This window comes from Euleptes europaea, chromosome 3, assembly GCF_029931775.1.
Source record: "Euleptes europaea isolate rEulEur1 chromosome 3, rEulEur1.hap1, whole genome shotgun sequence".
Taxonomy (NCBI): domain Eukaryota; kingdom Metazoa; phylum Chordata; class Lepidosauria; order Squamata; family Sphaerodactylidae; genus Euleptes; species Euleptes europaea.
The window spans coordinates 108,193,693-108,214,679 of NC_079314.1; the positions used below are offsets into that span (position 1 = coordinate 108,193,693).

Here is a 20,987-nt window from a genome sequence, read left to right on the forward strand (position 1 = left end):
CACTGAAGGGGAAGAAATCTGTGGCAAATGGCATATGCAGCGCATTTTACACAAAAGTTGTTATTAAAACTGGGGTAACGGAGCATTCCAGTGTGGTGTAGTGATTAAGAGTGGTGGTTGGGAGTAGTGGACTCTGATCTGGAGAAACGGGTTTGATCCCCAACTCCTTCACACAAAGCCAGCTGGGTGACCTTGGGCTAGTCACAGTTCTCTTAGAGCTCTCTCAGCCCCACCTACCTCGTAGGATGTCTGTTATGGGGAGGGGAAGGGAAGGTGATTGTAAGCCGGTTTGAGTCTTCCTTAAATGGTGGAGAAAGTCGGCATATAAAAACCAGTTATTCTTCTTCTTCTTAATTCATTGGATCCACATCAGAACAAGATTAGGTTGCTCAGAACTGAAAAAGAATCCTGGGTGAGATTTGGATGAGAAGAAATTGGGGAAGCACCCCCTGCTGAGCGTATGTAAGACCCTGCAAATCTCAATGCATTTGCAAATCTCAGTGCATGAAAGATACGTGGGAGCATAGAGGGCTTCTGCGACTTCTGTATCCTGTAAGCTATTTGGAAGATGAATCGCTCATGACCTGCCTGCCGACAGCAAAAGATGGGGACCTATCGTTGCTCCTGTAGAGTCCTGGCCATAACTTGATCCTTTTGCTGTTGCCCTGGCAGATAAAAGACGGCAAAGTGAACAAAGACAAGGGGCCAAAAGACGAGGCCAAGCCCAGCTGGGATCGCAAGAAGGGAATCCCCGAGTCGAAACCGCAAAACGGGGAGCGTTTCCCAGAAGTCCCCGCTCACAAACTGAAGCATACGGAAAATGCTTTTAGGTAAGTTGCAGACTCCTGCTGCGGGGTTTATGCCTGGGCCTAACGTTGCGTCTTACAGTTCCCTTTTGCAGTACGACGGACTGCGTCAGGCTGGTGTTCCTTATGAGGTTTGAAGCAACGGAGGCATTCAGTCTGCAGTGTGAATGTAGAGCAGGGGTCCCTAACGTGGTGCCTGTGGGCACTGTGGTAACCGCTGATACTTTTCCTGGTGCCCACCAAGTCCTTGTAGAAAGTGGGCAGGGCCAGGTGGGGTTCTTGGGAGATTGTAAGCCAAGCATTCTGCTGTGACGGAGGCTACTGTTTCCAAATGGGTGCTCCCTGCAGACACAAAGATGTTACAAACAATGACTACAGGAGGGGGATAAAGGTACTAAAAATAATCAAATCTGCAAAAGCCCACATCAGTACCTCTTATCAAAAATTGCAATGAATCCAGTTGTAAGTTTGTATCTTTTAAATTAAGCATACAACATACAGGTTGTCAATTCACCAGGTAAAGTACATAATGCACACATGCCTAATGAAAATTAAACAAATTCAAATTGTAGGTAAATCAAACAAATGAAAGTAAAAATATTTCTAAATACAATCAGGTTGTAGTTTCATTAAGCATATGTGCATTGTGTACTTTACCTGGTGAATTGACAACCTGTATGTTGTATGCTTAATTTAAAAGATATAAATTTACAATTGGATTCATTGTAATTTTTGATAAGAGGTACCATTATGGGCTTTTGCAGATTTGACACAGAGATGTTGGCTCCTGGGCTCTTCCGAAATACCTCCTGTTCCAGTGAAGTGGAGAAAAAACCTAAACTGGTTATTTGGTTTGGGAAAGAGATGTTTTTTTGAAGAAGCAAAAGGGGCATCGAGAAACCTGTCCATGGGTGCCATATCACCCATGGACAGTCTCTTGGGCATCATGGATACAGTTCGTATCTCATGGTGCTGGCTTGAACTAGCAAAGGGAAAAACCCTTCTCACTCTGCACTACTGTCTTCCTTACCCAGCCGCCCTGGCCTCAAAACCACCTCGAATGCCGAGGAAGCCAAGCCAGCAACCAATGTGGAGGCCGGCAAGCGGGTAGAGGAACTTCGCCGTCGCCGCGGCGAGAACGAGAACGAAGAGTTTGAAAAGATGAAGCAGAAACAGCAGGAGGCCACTGTGGAACTGGAGGAGCTGAAGAAGAAGCGTGAGGAGCGTCGGAAGATCCTGGAAGAAGAAGAGCAGAGGAGGAAGAAAGACGAGGCGGACAGGAAAGCTCGGGAGGAGGTAACGGCCTGCCAGAATTTCTTTCTTCTTTTTAATTCATTTATAGGCGACCGTTTTGTGTGAGGTAGCATACCCTCGCTTCCTGATTTCTCCAGCTGTTAAGGTGACTTTCATGGGGGTGGCTTTCAAGCGACCATTTTTCACAGGTTGAATTTGGTTCGAATTGGCTTTGCCCGTGGAATTCTGTACGCTGAACCCAAATACCTTCTCCGCCACTTTCTTTCTCCCATATTATGTACATCTGGATGAATCCTTCAGCAGCTAGCTTGGCACTAAACGAGATGTGCAGCAGGAATCCACGTGCTTGCATTCAAATAAGTCAGGGACAGGGTGTTGGGGTCTGTTTTTTAACAACAACAAAAACCCTCCCAGGGCGCTTAGATGAGGAGCACCCCTGCCTCATCTCTCTCTATCCAGCTGCTTCCTGTTTACCTGCTTTGCCCTTGAAAAAGAAGAACATATGGATAAATATTAATGGGTAGCCAACCCCCCTCCCCCAGTTATCACTGGTTTGGCCCTGAAACATCTGTATAGCGGATGTTGCTTTACCTGGCATTTAACTGGTATCAGATTTCACGATTGAATCACTGTCCCTGCTCCGTTGTCCGATCAAATCCCACTCTGTTGAGCAGTCCAACCTGTTTTGAATTGGAGGATCATAAGAACATAAGAAAAGCCATGCTGGATCAGACCAAGGCCCATCAAGTCCAAGTCTGTTCACACAGTGGCCAACCAGGTGCCTCTAGGAAGCCCACAAACAAGACGACTGCAGCAGTGTTATCCTGCCTGTGTTCCACAGCACCTGGTGTAATAGGCATGCTTTTCTGATCCAAAGCACCTAATAAAATAGGCATGCTCATCTGAGAGAATAGGTATGCATTATGACCAGTATCCATTTTAACTAGTAGCCATGAATAGCCCTCTCCTCCATGAACCTGTCCACTCCTATCTTCAAGCCTTCTAAGGTGGCAGTCATCACCACATCCTGGGGCAGGGAGTTCCACAATTTAACTATGCCGATGTATGAAGAAATACTTCTTTTTATCAGTTTTGAATCTCTCACCCTCCAGCTTCAGCAGCTCGATGTGTCACTTAGGGAAAGGGTAGCGAGAAACGTAGTTGCTTCTCAGAGCCCAACAGGGTGCAAAAAGCAATCTTGGCACTTTCAGACCAGGATGCCTCTTTAATATCAGTTGCTGGGAGAACGGGTAAGAGGATGCTGTTGCAGTAATCCTGTTTGTGGGCTTCCTAGAGGCGACTGGTTGGCCATTGTGTGAACAGAATGCTAGACTAGATCGGCCTTTGGTCTGATCCAGCAGGGCCTTTCTTATGTTCTCTGAAATGGCAAGATTGGATTGTAGACCTGACAGTGTGGAGGGGGGTGGTGGATGGGTAAAAAGTGGGGTTGAGAGAAGGCATGGGCCACTCATTCCCTTTCCTAACCTTGAGTCCAGTAGCACCTAAAAGTCTAAGAAAAATTCTGGCAGGGTATGAGCTTTCGTGAGCCACAGCTCCCTTCGGTCTGTCACTAGCAGTAGAAAAGAGCAAGAGTCCAGTAGCACCTTAAAGACTAGCATGATTTCTGGCAGGGTATGAGCTTTTGTGAGCTGTGGGCTTCCTAGAGGCAGCTGTGGCTCACGAAAGCTCATACCCTGCCAGAAATCGTGTTAGTCTTTAAGGTGCTACTGGACTCTTGCTCTTTTGTACTGCTAGTGACGGACCAACACAGCTACCCATCGTGATCTATCATCCTTACGAAGTTTGTTGACTTTGACGGATCTTTGAATTGAATCTCCAGGGGCGGAGAGGGTATCGGGCCTGAAGTGGAACAGATTTGCAGGAATTTGCCCTACTTCTTTCCCTTCTTAAGGCTCGGGCAGGATTATGAATCTGAAGTCTCAAGCGGCTTGCTTCGTGTTATTACTTTTGGTAGGAAGAGAAGAGGCGGCTGAAGGAAGAAATTGAAAGGAGAAGGGCAGAAGCTGCGGAGAAACGGCAGAAGATGCCAGATGAAGGATTGCCTGAGGATAAGAAGCCTTTTAAATGCTTCACCCCCAAGGGCTCTTCTCTCAAGGTAATCCTTTGCGATAGCCAGCTGGTAGCATGTGGGCTGTGTCTGGGTCACGAAAGCAATTTCCCTTGCTTGGGAGAGATTCCCCCATTTAGCCCTCTGTGTTTGGATTTGGTATGTAAAGCCCTGGCCAGGCCTGAGAGCATCCGCCCTGTACCCGGAAAGTCTTCTTCCCTAGGTGGCCCCAGACTCGAGTCTCCCCACCCGCGAATAGGATTCCCACCCTCTTGTACGCTCAGAACTTTTAATAGCTGCATGACCCCCAAAAAGAATAGAACTTACCATTCAGTTCTTAAAGACACAAGAGCCCCGCTAGAAAAAAAGTTGGCAGCCTTATCTCTGTCTGAGACCCTGGAGAGCTGCTGCCGGTTTGATCAGACAATACTGAACCTGATGGACAGATGGTCTGATTCAGATAAGGCAGCTTCATGTGTAAACATTGGGGTGGGGCTGTGGCTCAGTGGTAGAGCATCTGCTTGGCATGCAGAAGGTCCCAGGTTCAATCTCCGGCGTCTCCAGTTAAAGGGACTAGGCAAGTAGGTATTGAGGAAGACCTCCACCTGTGACCCTGGAGAGCCGCTGCCGGTCTGAGTAGACAATACTGACTTTGATGGACTGAGGGTCTGATTCAGTATAAGGCAGCTTCATGTGTTCATGTGTGTTATCCAAGAAGCTGTTGGGTTGTGGGGTGAATCATGTTTGTGCCTCCCCCCCCAGGCATTGCATAGGGAAGAGCAGCCACTAAAACCACATGTTCCATTTTGAGTATTTGGCTGCTTGCTCTTCAAGTGTTGTTGCCGTGAGATGGTGCCACCAAACAAACAACACTTATGACCAAATTATTCCATTATCAAAAATATATTATATCAAAACAAATTATATCTACTACTATTGCTAAGGTTACAATATTACTAAGGGTCTGGCAAAAGCAAACTGTGAATGTAACCCCAAAACGCCCAGTGGTCAAAGCAGTCCCACTCTTATAGCACACTAGAGTCCAATAGATGTAATCCAGTCCTCCATGAGAAAGGAATCTGGTATTTCCTCTTTCAGAGTGTGGTGTTGTTAGAACCTTAGTAATATTGTGTTGGAACCTTAGCAATAGTAGTAGATACAATTTGTTTTGATTTTTGATAATGGAATAATTTGGTCATAAGTGCTGTTTGTTTGGTTATATATATATATATATATATATATATATATATATATATATATATATATATGTGGTTCAATGCTTGGCCAGGTACGGGCTGTGCCTCATCTATCAACAAAGTAAGTCAGTCTCTCAGTGGTGCTGTCCAGAACCGTTAACATCAGTGGGGATTTTGACATTGATTTTAATGGGCTGTGCATCCTACAAAGAAAAAGGACTCACCGTGGCTTTTGTTTGGATGTGCACACATTTTAGGGATGTGCGTAAGACCTTCTCCTACAGGTCGTAACCACCTCGCTTTTCGTCTTGTTTTGCAGATCTATTTTGTCATTCTCTTTACCGTATGTCCCTCTGTCTTTCTGGGAGTGAGCATGGCGTTGTTTTGGTGTGTGCCGTGAAATCTTTCCAAGTCCTGTGCTTAGATAGAGCTGTGCTCCGTTTGACTTGTGTTTTAGAACTTGGTTGTCTAGTGATTGGTGCGGGCAGCAGCGTGCGGGTGGGAAGTATCCGCCAGAGAGCCTTTCTAATGTTAATTGATAATAAATCCAGAGGGGTTTTACACAGACAAATCTGATGGCGGAAGATTGGGCACCAATAACAGGTATCTGTGCCTGAGGTTAATAAACACGCGACGGAAAAAAAAGAAAAAGATCAGACATGTGGTAATCATAAAAAGGATCAGTATTAAACCTCCCCATTCAGTGATTCCTTAACTTCTACCAGGCCTGGTGGCTTTTTAACCTCAAGCTGCCCCTTCTTCGACCCCACACTCCCAGCCCTCCCTTTCTTGCCTTGTCTCTCATAGGGGAATCACATATCACATATGGTATCTGAAGAAGTGAGCTGTGACTCAAGAAAGCTCATCCCGACAGAAACTTTGTTAGTCTTTAAGGTGTTACGAGCCCCGTGGCGCAGAGTGGTAACCTGCAGCACTGCAGTCCAAGCTCTGCTCATGACCTGAGTTCAATCCCAACGGAAGTCCCTTTCAGGTAGCCGGCTCAAGGTTGACTCAGCCTTCCATCCTTCCAAGGTCGGTAAAGTGAGAACCCATCTTGTTTGGGGCAAAGTGTAGATGACTGGGGAAGCCAACAGCAAACCACCCTGTAAACACAGTCTGCCTAGTAAACATTGGGATGTGACGTCACCCCATGGGTCAGGAATGACTCGGTGCCTGCACAGGGGACTACCTTTACCTTTTTAAAGGTGTTACTGGACTCTTGCTCTTTTCCACTGCTACAGGCAGACTAACACGGCTACCTAGCCGAATCATATGACCTTCTTGTTCATGGCCGCTACTTCTGTTCACAACCTGTGGCGGTCCATCACCCCTCTCCAATTTTTATTCTGCACTTCCTGCAGGAAGTTAGGATAGTGCAACATGGTCTCTCCCCCCCAACCCCCATTTTATCCCTGTAGCAAATTTGTGAGGTAGGTTGAGATGCTGACAAGGTTGCCTTCTATGGCTGGACCTTTTTTGGGGGGTGGGTGGGTGGGTTGACATCCATGGCCTGTGGCCAGCAGACACTTGGCAATTCAAGCCAGCATGGCGTAGTGGTTAAGAGCAATAGACTCTAATCTGGAGAGCTGGTTTCGATTCCCCACTTCTCCACATGAAACCTTCTGGAGGACCTTGAGCCAGTCACAGTTCTCTCAGAACACTCTCAGCCCCATCCACCTCACAAAGTGCCTGTTGTGGGGAAGGGAAGGCATTAGTAAGCCGCTTTGAAACTCCTTAAAGGTAGAGAAAAGCAGGGTATAAAAACCAATTCTTCTTCTTCAATGTGGCCTTTCCTTGAACGTTTTGTGCCACCATCTTCTCCTTCCTCTTCCTCCATGCTGTCAGCCCACGTTTCCTCTTAGCCTCTCCCCCTTCGTTGCTGCCAGTCCTCATCGCCCCGCTCCTCCAGGCCTGTTTAGATCAACAGCGCTGCCAGAGACACATACCCAATAAGGCTTCCTTGACTCCTGTGAAATTCGTTCCTCTCACGAGAGTGTGGCCACCTCTCAGGAGAATCTGGAAAGCCCTGTCGGGAACGTGCACGTGGTTGTGCTGTTTTTAAAGAGGCCTGTAGGAGGAAAGAGGGAAGTTGGATTGGCATGAGCTGCCCAGGGCCTGCCCACCCAGAGGCCAACCTCAGACGGATTAAGGGACAGAGCCAACGGGAGATGCTGTATTAATTTAAGAAGCCCAACTATTCTATGCATTTATAGAAGAATAAAGAGTTGGTTTTTATATGCCGACTTTCTCTACCACTTAAGAAAGAATCAAGCCGGCTTACAATCACCTACCCTTCCCCTCTCCACAACAGACACCCTGTGAGGTAGGTGGGGTTGAGAGAGTGTGACTAGCCCAAGGTCATCCAGCTGGCCTTCCGCAGGATTGTGTCTATGTAGCGAAAGTCGGCTAATAGAAAATTCCCATAATAGAAAATAAAGGGGATTTTTTGCGAAGCTTTTTTGGGGGCATTTTTGGGGGTAGAGGTCCCAAATGTTCAGGGTAGCTTTCAGGGACTCTTCTTGCATGAACCCCAAAGTTTGGTGAAGATTGGATCAGGGGTTATGGGCTCTGGAGAGGTTGCCCCTCCCTCCTCCATAGAGAAGTATTAGCTGATTAGCGAACAAAGAATCCCTTACCTTCCAATGCAGGAAGGAGGCAGGAGGGGGCGACCTCTTCCAGATCCCATAACTTCGGACCCCCTGACCCAATTTTCACCAAACTTGGGAGTTCTTGCAAGGAGAGTACCTGCATGCAACCCTGCAGTTTTGGGGACTCTGCCTCAAAAAATGCACCCCCAGGGTCAAATTTTTTTCAGGAAACCCGAAAATAAACCGAATTCCCATATTTACCGGTATGGGAATTCGGCTTATTGTGTGTTTCCCGAAAACAATCGGGCCCAATAAACCCGAACCCGAATTTTACTGAATTTTATTTTGCACACCCCCACTGCTTAATCACATACATAACAGACAAAACACGTGGCATATTCTTAAGGCATGAAGTATTTAGATCATGTTCTGGGAAACAGTTTCCCCATTTTACAAATGGGAAACGGAGGCCAAGAGCTAATATAAAAGATGCTCAGTGAATCCAATGCTGAGAATGAGGGGAAAAAACACGGGAACAGATCTGCAGAGAGGGAGAAATACAGGTGACAAGAGAAGGGCAAAAGGCCTGCCGCGTCTTGGTGCCTTTTCAGTTGTGATGAATTTTCTCCCGTGATAAATTGTGTATATGGGGGGAAAGCATGGAAGTTGCATAGATTATCTTGTGTAACAACCACATCCCTCTGCATTTATTTCTTAGCAAAGCGCTTTTGCTTTGTAATGCATGCATCATAGCACAATGAGGCTCTGATGTGATTGTCGCACGTGACAATCAACATGCAGCCTGCGTGCTTTTGGTCAAATGAAATTGCGATCTGTAAGAATGTGTAATCGCCTTTGTGTAAAGCGCCCCAAGAGAAGGGAAGAAGTGATTTCTAGGGCATATTTTAAGACTTCCTTTCTGCACCTTCCATTTGTGTCATGCTGCCATCTTGTGGCAATGGAAAGCAATGCATTGCAGTCACTGTCCAGAAGGCAAACAAATAAAAGCCGTAGGGATTCTGCAATCCCAGTATTTTGAATGATGCAACAATTTGCATGCCACTATTCAGAAGGCGAGTGAATAAAATTAGGTAGATGTTTGATTTACCCCTTGCCATGTTAGGATGTGCCACTGGCCACCAAGATTAAGTTAATTCATGCCATCGTATTCCATATTACTATGTTTGGGTGTGAAAGCTGGACAATAAAGAAAGCTGATAGGAAGAAAGTAGATTCCTTTGAAATGTGGTTTGGAGGAGAGTGTTACGGATACCGTGGACTGCCAAAAACAACAAATCAGTGGGTTATGGATCAAATCAAGCCTGAACTGACCCTAGAAGCAAAAATGACTTAACTGAGGCTACCGTATTTTGGTCACATTATGAGAAGACAAGAGTCACTAGAAAAGACAGTCATGCTAGGAAAAGTTGAGGGCAGCAAGAAAAGAGGAAGACCCAACAAGAGATGGATTGACTCTATAAAGGAAGCCACAGCCCTCTGTTTGCAAGACCTGAGCAAGGCGGTCAAAGATAGGACATTTTGGAGGGCATTGATTCATAGGGTCGTCATGAGTCGGAAGCAACTTGGCAGCACTTAACACACACACACACACACACATGACATTTGGGGAGGGACTAGATTTTTTTATAGTGGTACAGGGGCAAGGCATTTGAATTTTGGGCTTGGAAGCTCTTGGAAGAGGGACCATGCATGGAGGAAAACAGGGTGGGGTGGCCAGTGAAAAGCAGTTTCATCATGTCTTGGGAGCCCCCGAGATAAAGGCTGTGGTCCAACACTCGTGAGTTAAGTCCCATTGAATGCAGCTGGGCTCATTTCTGAATTAACCTGCATAGCGTATGGCTACTTTTGCTTAAAAACTCCACAATCACAGAACTGCATCATCCCAAGGTCACCCAGCTGGCTTCATGTGGAGCAATGTAAGCGACTTGCTTGCAGTGAAGAGAATATGACCGTCTCTCTCTTTGTGTTGGAATTTTTGTGTTGTGTGGTTGTGTTCCATTTCTCCTTCTTGCGTCTCTGTAAGCCACCTGACTTTCTTCTCTTGCTTATAGGCTTTCTTGCCTTGGCAACCGCGACATGTTTTTTTCCTTACTTCCCTCTCTCTTATTTTCCTAGATAGAAGAACGTGCGGAATTCTTGAACAAATCTGCCCAAAAGAGGTAAAGAGGCGTTGCCCTCCCAAAGATGGCATTGCAAAGAATCCTGGGTTGGGTGGGTCAGGCTCTAACCCATCTCCTGTCTCTGTTTCTTCCCAGCGGGATGAAAACTGCTCCAGCGGCCGCCGTTGTCTCTAAGATTGACAGCAGGCTCGAGCAATACACAAGCGCAATTGAGGTGAGTTCACCGCCGCTTCAGAACTTCGCAGATCCGCTGTTCCAGGCAAGGACCTGTGTTGGAGAGGGGCCGTGGATCAGTTTATAGAGCATCTGCTTGGCATGCAGAAGGTCCCAGGTTCAATCCCCGGCATCTCCAGTTAAAGGGACTAGGCAAGTAGGTGATGCGAAACACCTCTACCTGAGACCCTGGAGAGCCGCTGCCAGTCCGAGTAGACAATACTGACTTTGACAGTCTGATTCAGTAGAGGGCAGCTTCATGTGTTCATGTGACCGGTGATCCATTCCCAGTGGAGTCCTGGTCTTGAGCAACACACGTGCATACTTTTGCAAATAGAATGTGTCTGCATCTCAATAACAGTTGTATGAAGAGTATATATGAATATTTTTGAGAACCACAGTGGTGTAGTGGTTAAGGTGTCAGACTAGGATTTGGGAAACCCAGGTTCGAATCCCCACTCGTGCCATGGAAGCTTGCTGGGTGACTTTGGGCCAGTCACCCATTCTCAGCCTTGACCCTGGCAAGTATTTGGATGGGAGGCCTCCAAGGAAGACCAAAGGTGCGATGTGGAGGCAGGCAATGGCAAACCACCTCTGAATGTCTCTTTCTTTGAGAACTCTACGGGGTCACCATAAGTCAGCTATGACTTGATGGCAAAAAGAGAGAGAGAGAGAGAGAATATTTTTACCAGCACAGTTTAATAGAACAAATGCACACAATGATAGGATACACGCCTATCTCATGTCTGGTAAAGCTGGGGGTGGGGGAGGTTGTTATGGCTTGGATTTAGCAATGTGTTATCTCCTTCCCTGCCCTTCTTTCCTGAAGCTAATTCTCGGGGACGGAAAATGTGAGGAGGGGAAAGGGTGAAGGGAGAGGGAAGGCCAGAGCAACAAGGATGTAAGGGTGAAATGGCCCTGTTCCTCCCCTCCCCTGACATTCCTCAGGCTGTAACAGTGATCTCCACGCACCTGCAGTGTGACTGACCAGCCGTCTCTTGCAGGGCACAAAGGCTTCCAGGCCTGCCAAGGCAGCCCCCTCTGACCTCCTGGTTCCCGCCGAGGGCGTGCGTAACATTAAGAGCATGTGGGAGAAAGGCAATGTGTTCGCCTCGCCTTCCGGCACAGGGGCGCCCAATAAGGTATGTGTCCTCCCTTCTGATGTGTTACGCGAGGTATTGCCTGTTACTCCATCTGAGCCTTATTCCAAACAGTAGCTTAGGGGTGTCAAACATATGGCCTGCGGGCTGGATCCGGCCCCTTGAGAGCTCTTATCCTGCCCGCGAGCCAGCCGAGGCAGCTGCCACCCCCCGGCAGTCTCAATCTGGGCTGGTGAGGCATGGCGAGGCATGACCAAGTGACATTTATGTCATATCCAGCCCTCGTGACAATGGAGTTCGACGCCCCTGCAGCAGTTGGTGGAAATGCCGCCAGGATAATAAGCGGCGCTTTGGAGGGGGGACGAATTGAAATGCATCCGAAAGTCTCCAGTGCTGTATGCTGAGGGAAGTGAGAAAACCCCTGTTCAGCCTTTTAGACTAGCGCTCTGGATCTGCTTGTTTGAGGGGACGGAGCTCAAAACCAGCTTTGCTTTGATGTAAAAATTGACATGTTTTAAGGAAAGGAACTCAATCGATGAATACAAGTCAAGGTGGCAGCCCTTATATGAAAGATATTCATTAGATCTTAATTATTTGGTCTCCTAGAGGAAAGAGACTTAAGTTGACAAATCAAGAAGCATAATGTTTAGAATTGAATATAGACAGAAGAAATGTTCAGAGTATGCAAAGTACAATTGCATAACGACTAATAGACGATGTGATAGAGAACTTAAAAATGATAAAGTAATGTCTCTTTGGGGCAGATGTAGGATGCCTGTACGTAATGTTCTAAACCACTAGGACACAGATATCAAATATGATCATTATTTTCCCCTCTATTCCCCTTATTTTCCTTCTGTATCCTTATAAGAAAAATAAAATAATTAAAACAAAAACAAAAAAACGGCCACTTTGGAGGACCTGTCGTAGTAACCCCTTAGTCTTTATCCTGAGTGAAACGGCGACTATATACCCTCGGCCGCATTGGCTTGCTTCCATCCCATGCTTGTGATCTCTGCCTCTCGTGGCCATTGTTAGCTTCCTGCTTCTCCTCCTCTCTGGGCAGGGCTTGGTCTCTTTCTGATTTGGTTTTTAAATATCTCGCTGTTCGTTTTCTATTATTATAAGGAGTTTTTTTTCCCTTTTTTAGCATATGGTACTTTGTGTGATTGTATGGAAAAGCGGTTTATAATTTTTTTAAAGGAACGGATGTAACTGCATTTTCTTGTATTGATGTTTTCTCTTTTTTGCCCAGTAAAGCTTCTGAATGAGATTTGATTGGCTGTGCAGATTTTTTAAAAATATTGCTTTGGTAGCAGCTGCCACCACAGCACAAGGATCTACACTGAGTTACTATAGTTAAGCTGTGGCAATCGTTTTGCAGCTGGCTCCGCCTCCTGTGGCAGACATTTTTGGCAGACATTTTTTTTTCTGCACCCACCTGCCATGCCAGAATTCCAAATGTGCCTGCATGCTCAGAAAGGTTGGGGACCCCTGTTGTAATCCATTAACAATAATTTTAATATTCGTGTTCCTAAGATGCCTCTTAACTATCCCGCAGGAAACTGCTGGGCTAAAGGTCGGAGTCTCCAGTCGTATCAACGAATGGTTAACTAAGACCCCAGAAAACAACAAATCACCTGCTCCAAAACCTTCAGTAAGTGTTTATTTTTAGTGTTCAATAGAATTATCTTTTGGGCATCACATGGCCCTTTGTGGGACGGGAAGGTTAAATTGGTATACAAATAGAACTGTGCATACGGGGACAAGGAGAGTGCTGATACCATTCCAAAGGGTAATGCCCGCTCCAGGTTTTGGGTAGCTCAGGAAAGATGCCCTCAGTGAGCCCAGCTCTGGCACACACACACCCATTCCTGAGGCTTCCTGCATTGGGACCAACTGCTCCTCCTCGCCTCTGCCATCTCTATTGGCACTGTGGCTCCCTCCCTCTGGGTGACCATGGGGACTAGGCTGATAGATGACTATCTAGCCGCTGCTTAAAAAACCTCTTTAAAACCTCTTGAATTACAAACCTCTTCACACAGCGCATAAGTTAAATTGTGGAACTCCCTGCCCCAGGATGTGGCGATGGCTGCTAACTTGGAAGGCTTTAAGAGGGGAGTGGACATGTTCATGGAGGAGAGGGGTATTCATGGCTACTAGTCAAAATGGATATTAGTAACAATGCATACCTATTCTCTCCAGGATCAGAGGAGCATGCTTATTATATTAGGTGCTTTGGAACACAGGCAGGATGGTGCTGCTGCAGTCGTCTTGTTTGTGGGCTTCCTGGAGGCACCTGGTTGGCCACTGTGTGAACAGACTGCTGGACTTGATGGGCCTTGGTCTGATCCAGCATGGCCTTTCTAATGTTCTTATGAGAGACTGCCAAGGAAGACCCTGCAGAGGAACGCAATGGCAAAACCACCTCTGCTTCTCACTTGCCTTGAAAGCCTTTTGCTGGGGTTGCCATCAGTTGTTTGCGACTTGACGGCGCTTATATACATGTAACTTGCTTATTAAAAACCATTCTATATGTATACCTAATGCAAGCTCATATATAAAATGCAAAACGAAAAGCAAAGAAATAGTCAATTGCGGCAATACCTGGCTAGCCACTGTTGGAGAGGGAGTAGCTAGACAGACCTTGGGTCACATTGAGCAAAGCAATTCACAGGCTTGTAGCCATGCGCATTCAAAAGTATTGTCTGGGTGTGTTCAAGAGGTCTCCTGAAAAGAGTATTTTGATGTCCTCTGGTTGGCCATTGGGAGTAACCGGCCTGTGGAGCAGTTCAGATTAGTCCCTCAAGTCTAACCTGTCCTTTCCCTGAATTCCTTCTTTCTTTCTCAGTCAACCGCTTTCTGTCCCTCTTCTCTCTTCCACCGTGATCTCTGTGAATGGATTTCCTGTAAAAGATATCCGCTGTTCTCTTCTTCTCTTGGATTGGCTGTTTTCTGTTAAGCTAGTCAGGTAAATCTCTTTACAAGCTACCTTGCTGAGCTACGGAAACCTTGATCCCGCACTCCCCATCTGAACTGTCGTTCCATGCATGTTTAAAGTCCATTTGGCTAAAAGGGGACTCCTTCTAAGTAAGGGTCACCTTGGTGCGCATCGATCGGCTTATCTCAATTTTTTTCTCGGTTGGCTTTTCGTTGCTTTTCTTTTCTCAAACGCCTTGGGTTTTTTTTTTTTAACTTGAAATAGGACTTAAGACCTGGAGATGTATCTGGCAAACGCAACCTCTGGGAGAAGCAGTCGGTGGACAAGGCCCCGTCTCCCACAAAGGTACCTTTCCGCATTTACCATTGGCAGGAAAGAGCAGCTCAGTGGCGGGGTGTTAGTGGTATAGGATGCCAAACATACATGACATCTTATTCAAACAAAGTAAACTTTCACAAAACAAAACATCTTATTCAAACAAAGTAAACTTTGCCCTGACCTGGATGGCCCAGGCTAGCCTGATCTCGTCAGATCTCAGAAGCCAAGCAGGGTCAGCCCTGGTTAGTATTTGGATGGGAGACCACCAAGGAAGTCCAGGGTTGCTGTGCAGAGGAAGGCACTGGCAAACCACCTCTGTTAGTCTCTTGCCATGAAAACCCCAAAAGGGGTCGCCATAAGTCGGCTGCGACTTGAAGGCACTTTACACACACACAAACTTTCACAAAGTAAACGCTTTCACAATTATAGCCATAAAGTCCTCCATACATAATTTCCAACAATCACAGTCCAAAATGTGCAATTAACAACAGCAATACCAACAATTGATTGTTTGCAAGCAGTTCATGAGTTAAACACACTGTAGAACAAACTAGTGATCAGCTTCCAGACAGTTCTCAACAGTAAAGAAGAAGAGTTGGTTTTTATATGCCGACTTTCTCTACCACTTAAGGCAGAATCAAACCAGCATACAATCACCTTCCCTTCCCCTCCCACAACAGAACCCTGTGAGGTAGGTGGGGCTGAAAGAGCTGTGACTAGCCCAAGGTCACCCAGCTGGCTTCATGTGTAGGCGTGGGGAAACAAATTCAGTTCACCAGATTAGCTTCCGCCGCTCACGCGGAGGAGTGGCGAATCAAACCCGGTTTCTCCAGAACAGAGTCTACCACTTCAAACCACCGCTCTTAACCACTACGCCACGCTGGCTCCTTTGTCGTTCACTATTTTGTTCTACAGCGTATTTAACTCACAAACTGCTTGCAAACAATCAATTGTTGGTATTACTGTTGTTAATTGCACAATTTGGATTGTGATTGTTGGAAGTTGTGTATGGAGGACTTTATGGCTACAATTGTGAAAGTGTTTACAATTGTGAAAGTTTACTTTGTTTGAATAAGATGTTATCTACGTTTGGCATCCTATACTGACTTTCATTGTTCATACACTTAGTATAGAGGTGTTTTTTGATTTGCTAAGGGTGTTAGTGGTGGCGCTTTCAAAGAGTACACGTGCCTTTGTCAGTCCCTGGCATCTACGCCTAAGGGACTCTCTGGCGGAGACCCCTGGTCTCAGACCCCCTAGGAAGTGGCTGCCACGAGGGCAGTCTAATACAGCTGTGCCACTCTCTTGGGGGTTAAATAGTGTTGTAGACGTCAATATCTGATCTTTCAACTTGTACAACTTTCTTAATATACAGGTAACAGCAGCAGGGAAGAAGTCAGAGACCAATGGTACGTGAAAGGGGGTGTTTTGGTCTTCATGATCAGATAGTCTGTGTCCTCCTGATTTCAGCGGCTGATGGGGGTATGGAGTGCTTTGGGCAGGACATAGTTTAAAGTAGGGGTGTCTCTTATTGCTGGTGTCCCCAAGAAGAATTTTCTAACAGTTAGAGCAGTTCCTCGGTGGAACAGGCTTCCTTGGGAGTTGGTAAGCTGTCCTTCCCTGGAGGTTTTTAAGAAGAGGCTAGATGGCCATCTGTCAGCAATGCTGATTCTATGACCTTAAGCAGATCATGAGAGGGAGGGCATCTTGGCCATCTTCTGGGCATGGAGTAGGGGTCACTGGTAGGGTTGCCAGGTGCCCGGTGGTGGCGGGCAAACCCCTGGCAATTTGCCCCTTTGCCCGCCGACCAGCTGACGGTCGGCAGGCAAACGTGCACGCGCGTACACGCCGCTGCAGGTCAAACTAAGAGTTTGAGTGGCATAAGGCCTCGTGCAAGGCCGCACAATCCCGAGATGTGCCTTAAAAGTCTCCCACCGGAGGAGAGGTAGGACCTGGCAACCCTAGGTCACTGGGGGCGTGGGGGGGGGAGAGATAGGTGTGAATTTCCTGCATTGTGCAGGGGGCTGGACTAGATGACCCTGGTGGTCTCTTCAAACTCTATGATTCTACGATTCAATAAGGCCCGTGGGCCGGATTTGGCCCCTTGATAGCTCTTATACAGCCTGTGAGCCAGCCAAGGCAGCCACCCCCCCATCTCGATCTGGGCTGGCGAGGCATGGCCCGGCCCGACCAAGTGACATTTATGTCATATCCGGCCCTTGTAATAACTGAGTTCGACACCCTTGGTTTAAAGCATCAGAATGATAGCGGTTTTTTGTGTTAGACCAGGAGTCCCTCTTGGAAAAGACCACATGGCTGCAAGTTTTCAAAAGCACAGCTTTCTGTTACCTGTCTGTTTTCTAGCACTTTAGAGAAACAGTGATTTATTTTATTTTGGGGATTGTTATGCCACCTCTCCAGAGTCCTGCTTGAGGTGACCTTACAGTTTTTTTTAAAAAAAATCAATCGGAGAGATCCATTAAAACAAGCCCAGGGATAGATTAAAAATACAGCACAAAACTGTCTGTAAAACCATCTTCAGACCAAAAGCAGACTGTAAAACAGATGGAAACATAAAAGTACTTCATGAGCGTGGAGATTCATTGACATCTCTTAAAACGTTTTGCACAAAGGCTTAAGGCTATAATGCCAATAGCTCAGAATGAAATCCTTGCAGTTCAAAGTGCCACCAAGTTGCTTCTCTTATTGCTGGTGTTCCCTGTTTCATCTGCACCAAGAAGAAGAGTTGGTTTTTATATGCCGACTTTCTCTACCACTTAAGAAAGAATTACGCCAGTTTAGTCACCTTCCCTTCCCCTCCCCACAACAGACACCCTGTGAGGCAGGTGGGGCTGAGAGAGCTCTAAGAGAGCTGTGACTAACTGAAGGTCACCTAGCTGGCTTCGTGTATAGGAGTGGGGAAACCAACCCAGCTCACCAGATTAGCGTCCATTGCTCATGTGGAAAAGTGGAGAATTGAACCCGGTTCTCCAGATCAGAGTCCACCATTCCAAACCACAGCTCTTAACCACTACACCATGCTAGCTCTATCCCCAACTCTACCCCCTATCCAGAGATCCCCCTTGCTGTCCACTCCCGTCCCACAGTACTCACTTTCCTGACCCTGATCGTTTTTGTAGTGTCCTGCCAATCCTATAGACCCTACTGCCTCTTTCTCCTCTGGCTGTGATTCCTATTCTTCTTTCTGGCCTGCGTGGTGTAATGGTTAAGAGTGGTGGACTATGATCTGGAGAACCGGGGTTGATTCCCCACTCCTCCACGTGAGCGGTGGACTCTAATCTAGTCAACTGGTTTCGTTTCCCAACTCCGCCACATGAAGCCGGCTAGGTGACCTTTGGCTGGTCACAGCTCTCTTAGAGCTCTCTCAGCCCTGCCTACCTCACAAGACGTCTGTTGTGGGGAGGGGGTGAGAAGCTGGCTTGATTCTTCCTTAAGTGGTAGAGAAAGTTGGCATATAAAAACCAACTCTTCTTCTTCTACTATAGTTTGGTCAGGCAAGGGCTCTTTAAAAATCTTCACATTTTTAAAAAAACTTATGGTGGAAGCACCACCACCACCCCAGTGACACTCAAGGTTTTCCATTTCTGGCTGTAGAGCTGTAGAAACAAAATAGCACCCCGATACATTTGCTTATGAAATCTTGCCCCCCCTCCCCATCTGCATCCTACCAGGAACAGTGTTGTGATTGTGTTATTCTACATCAGTGGTTCCCAAAGTGGGCAGTACCACCCCCTGGGGGGCAGTGGGATTACCTAGGGGGGCACTAAGAGGCAAGAGGGCAGCAGGGGGGGCGCTAGAGGTGGGCCCCTTCAACTGTGTTGTTCACTAATTTACAATAGCACCATGCTGGCAAATTTGGTGGAAACTATCAAAATTTTCTTCCAGGCTTTGAAGAGCTGGTACCGCTGGATCAAATTCAATCGTTTTGTTGAATAAATTTCAACTAAAATGTTTTAATTTGGTTTTGAATAGATGTGCAATTAATTGTTACTGTTTTGAAATTTTGTTGTCATTATCTTCTTTAGTGCATCATGCAAACTCCTATTTTGAATAATGCTTTTTATAGGATAGGGTAGGGGGCGCTGGGGTTGAGTTTGTGGAACCAAAGGGGGCTGTTCTACATCATTTTGCTTTTTAAAAAAGATACTAAGCATCTCATAACCCCACCTGTCGTATGGAAAGTATATTCATAGTCTTATTGCTCACATTCCTTCTTCCTCAGACTTATTCCTAATTTTGTCCATCAGCACATCCAGTAGCAGTGTGTTCCACAGGCTAGCTGTACAGAGAAATCTTTTAGTCCACAGATTAGCAAAAAATAAAATAAAAAAGCCCCTGCTTTACTAGGTACACATATTCATCACTTTTTGATAATAAAAGAGCAGGTAAATATCAAATCAAATTTTATTTCGATACAGTATCAGCTCAGAATAAAAATCAAAGTTAGGTTAAAATACTAAAAGTTGATGGTTCCATGAGGGATGATTTGAAGGAGAAAGATCTTCTATGGGGAAAAGTTTTCAATCAGCCGTTTATGAATCCCACTAGACCGGAGGCAAAATTTGGTTACTTGAGTGGTTATCTCCCGAGGGGAGTCTGCTAAGGGAAGGGAAAGTTTAGCTTCCTTCCAAATTCCTGAGCAGGTAAATAATTATATGAGGTATTTTATTTGGGATACATATGGGCAGAGTTCAGAACTCTGTGGAAAACCCTTTATTATCCGAGACAGCTACCAAAGAGGCCTTGTGCCAGCGAACTCTGGGACATCGGGCCCAGAAATCCACACAAAACGCTGCTTCCATAAATCCAGACGAACTATGCATGCAAGCCAGAAAGATGGCATTTAGCTCAATCCCAAGCAACCTCTTACCTTCTCTTTCTCTCAGCAGGTTTGAGACGATTCGAAAAGGAACCCTAAGGAAGCCCACAAACGATGCTGGACCAACTCAGTTTTAAAAACGGAAGTGCTAAATTTGTCTTTCTTTTTTTTTATATATATTTATGGTTGTTTACCAAAAAGGCCTTTTTGTTGGTTTTTGTTTTTTTGCATTAATCCAGTTAAAAAACCATGTATATTAGCACTGTATTTAATAATCCGCCTTAAACATCCATCCTAATAGTAGTGCCTTTGCATAAGAGCCTTATTTCTAAAAGAAACCCATGCTGTGAAATAGACCCTTCTACTGTTTCACTCTCAACGAAACTGTGTGTCTGAACAAGCCACGTTCAACCCGCTGAAAAGGATCACCATCCACAACCCACACAGAGCTTCCATCCATGCATATACCACTGCAAATGAAAAGGGAGGAAATGATCTGGGCTCATTTCAAATAACAATAATAATTTTTTGAAAAGAAGCCGATAAATGGTGTTTAAGGACGCCTGTTTACTGAACAGAGAACTGTTTGGCACAATCCCCCCCATGGGGATTCTCTTGTGCAAGTCATATTGTAATGTGCAGGAACACGTGCCCACTTCACACCGGATCCCTGGTTCTCCGAAGGACAATCCGGGCATCCCTCTTCCGTCCAAACGGATGACTTTGTGAACCAAGGGGGCATCCCATAATGATGCTCAGTCGCAGAGGCGCCCGGTCCGTGTGTTTCTCTGGTCCGGCAAAGGAGGAAAGAGTTTGTGCAGATTGGGTGCCTGTGTGATCAGCGCCAACTTCATACGCAGAGTCAAGCCCACGGTGGAGGCGAGGGGGCCGATAGATCACAAAGGACATGTGGCGTTGTGGATTCTGCCCCCAATGCCGTTTGTTTCAGCGAGACCGGTGTGAAGGACCCTCCAGTAAAACCGGCCCAAGGACCCATTCTTTCTGCACTTTAAATTGAAGCAGGGAAGAAACTACTTTTAGTTAACAATATATTATTTTCTCTAATTTGCCCACTCCAAATTTTCATCAGTAACAAGCTGGGAACATGTTTTGTACTTTATATTTTTTTGTTTTCCTATTTAGTTTTAAGTTAATATCCTAAATTTGGATGACTGCGGTTGACAGCGGTACTGAAACTTTTTCCCCCTTCTTCTGGTTAGTTGGAATTTTAGAGTATATACAATATAGCTTTACATGATTTAGCTGTAAGGCACTACTAACTGTAGAAGGCTTTTAATACTTGCTAGAGTACTATATTTAGCTATTAAACTTAACATGACTAGCCAATATCACAACCTTTTTTTAAAAAAAAAAGAAATACACACTTTTTATATTAAGATTTCATAATGGCCATTAGGCTTGTGGCAAGAAAAGTACTTAGATTTTTTTTAATTAAAAAAATATCAGATGCCTGTTGGTGGTTAATTAAATTTATAGTTTTAAAAGAGGGAGAAAAGGATAT

At 45.8% G+C, this 20,987-nt stretch overlaps 1 protein-coding gene across 6 annotated transcripts in view; it reads left to right on the forward strand.

The window, feature by feature from the left end:
* CALD1 (caldesmon 1) overlaps positions 1-19,860 on the forward strand; it is a 107,332-nt gene extending 87,472 nt beyond the window's left edge. For 3 of the 6 annotated variants that reach the window (XM_056847398.1, XM_056847401.1, XM_056847402.1), the window contains 10 exons: positions 673-830; positions 1,841-2,102; positions 4,036-4,176; positions 10,049-10,092; positions 10,189-10,267; positions 11,271-11,408; positions 12,928-13,023; positions 14,572-14,652; positions 16,001-16,034; positions 19,533-19,860. In XM_056847398.1, the coding sequence (XP_056703376.1) occupies positions 673-830; positions 1,841-2,102; positions 4,036-4,176; positions 10,049-10,092; positions 10,189-10,267; positions 11,271-11,408; positions 12,928-13,023; positions 14,572-14,652; positions 16,001-16,034; positions 19,533-19,564 (1,065 nt within the window). In that variant the 3' untranslated portion in view covers positions 19,565-19,860. Of the gene's footprint in view, positions 1-672; positions 831-1,840; positions 2,103-4,035; positions 4,177-10,048; positions 10,093-10,188; positions 10,268-11,270; positions 11,409-12,927; positions 13,024-14,217; positions 14,330-14,562; positions 14,656-16,000; positions 16,035-19,532 lie in introns of those variants that run through there. The other 3 variants (XM_056847399.1, XM_056847403.1, XM_056847400.1) reach the window with 2 other exon arrangements.
* Positions 19,861-20,987: the final 1,127 nt, after the last annotated feature.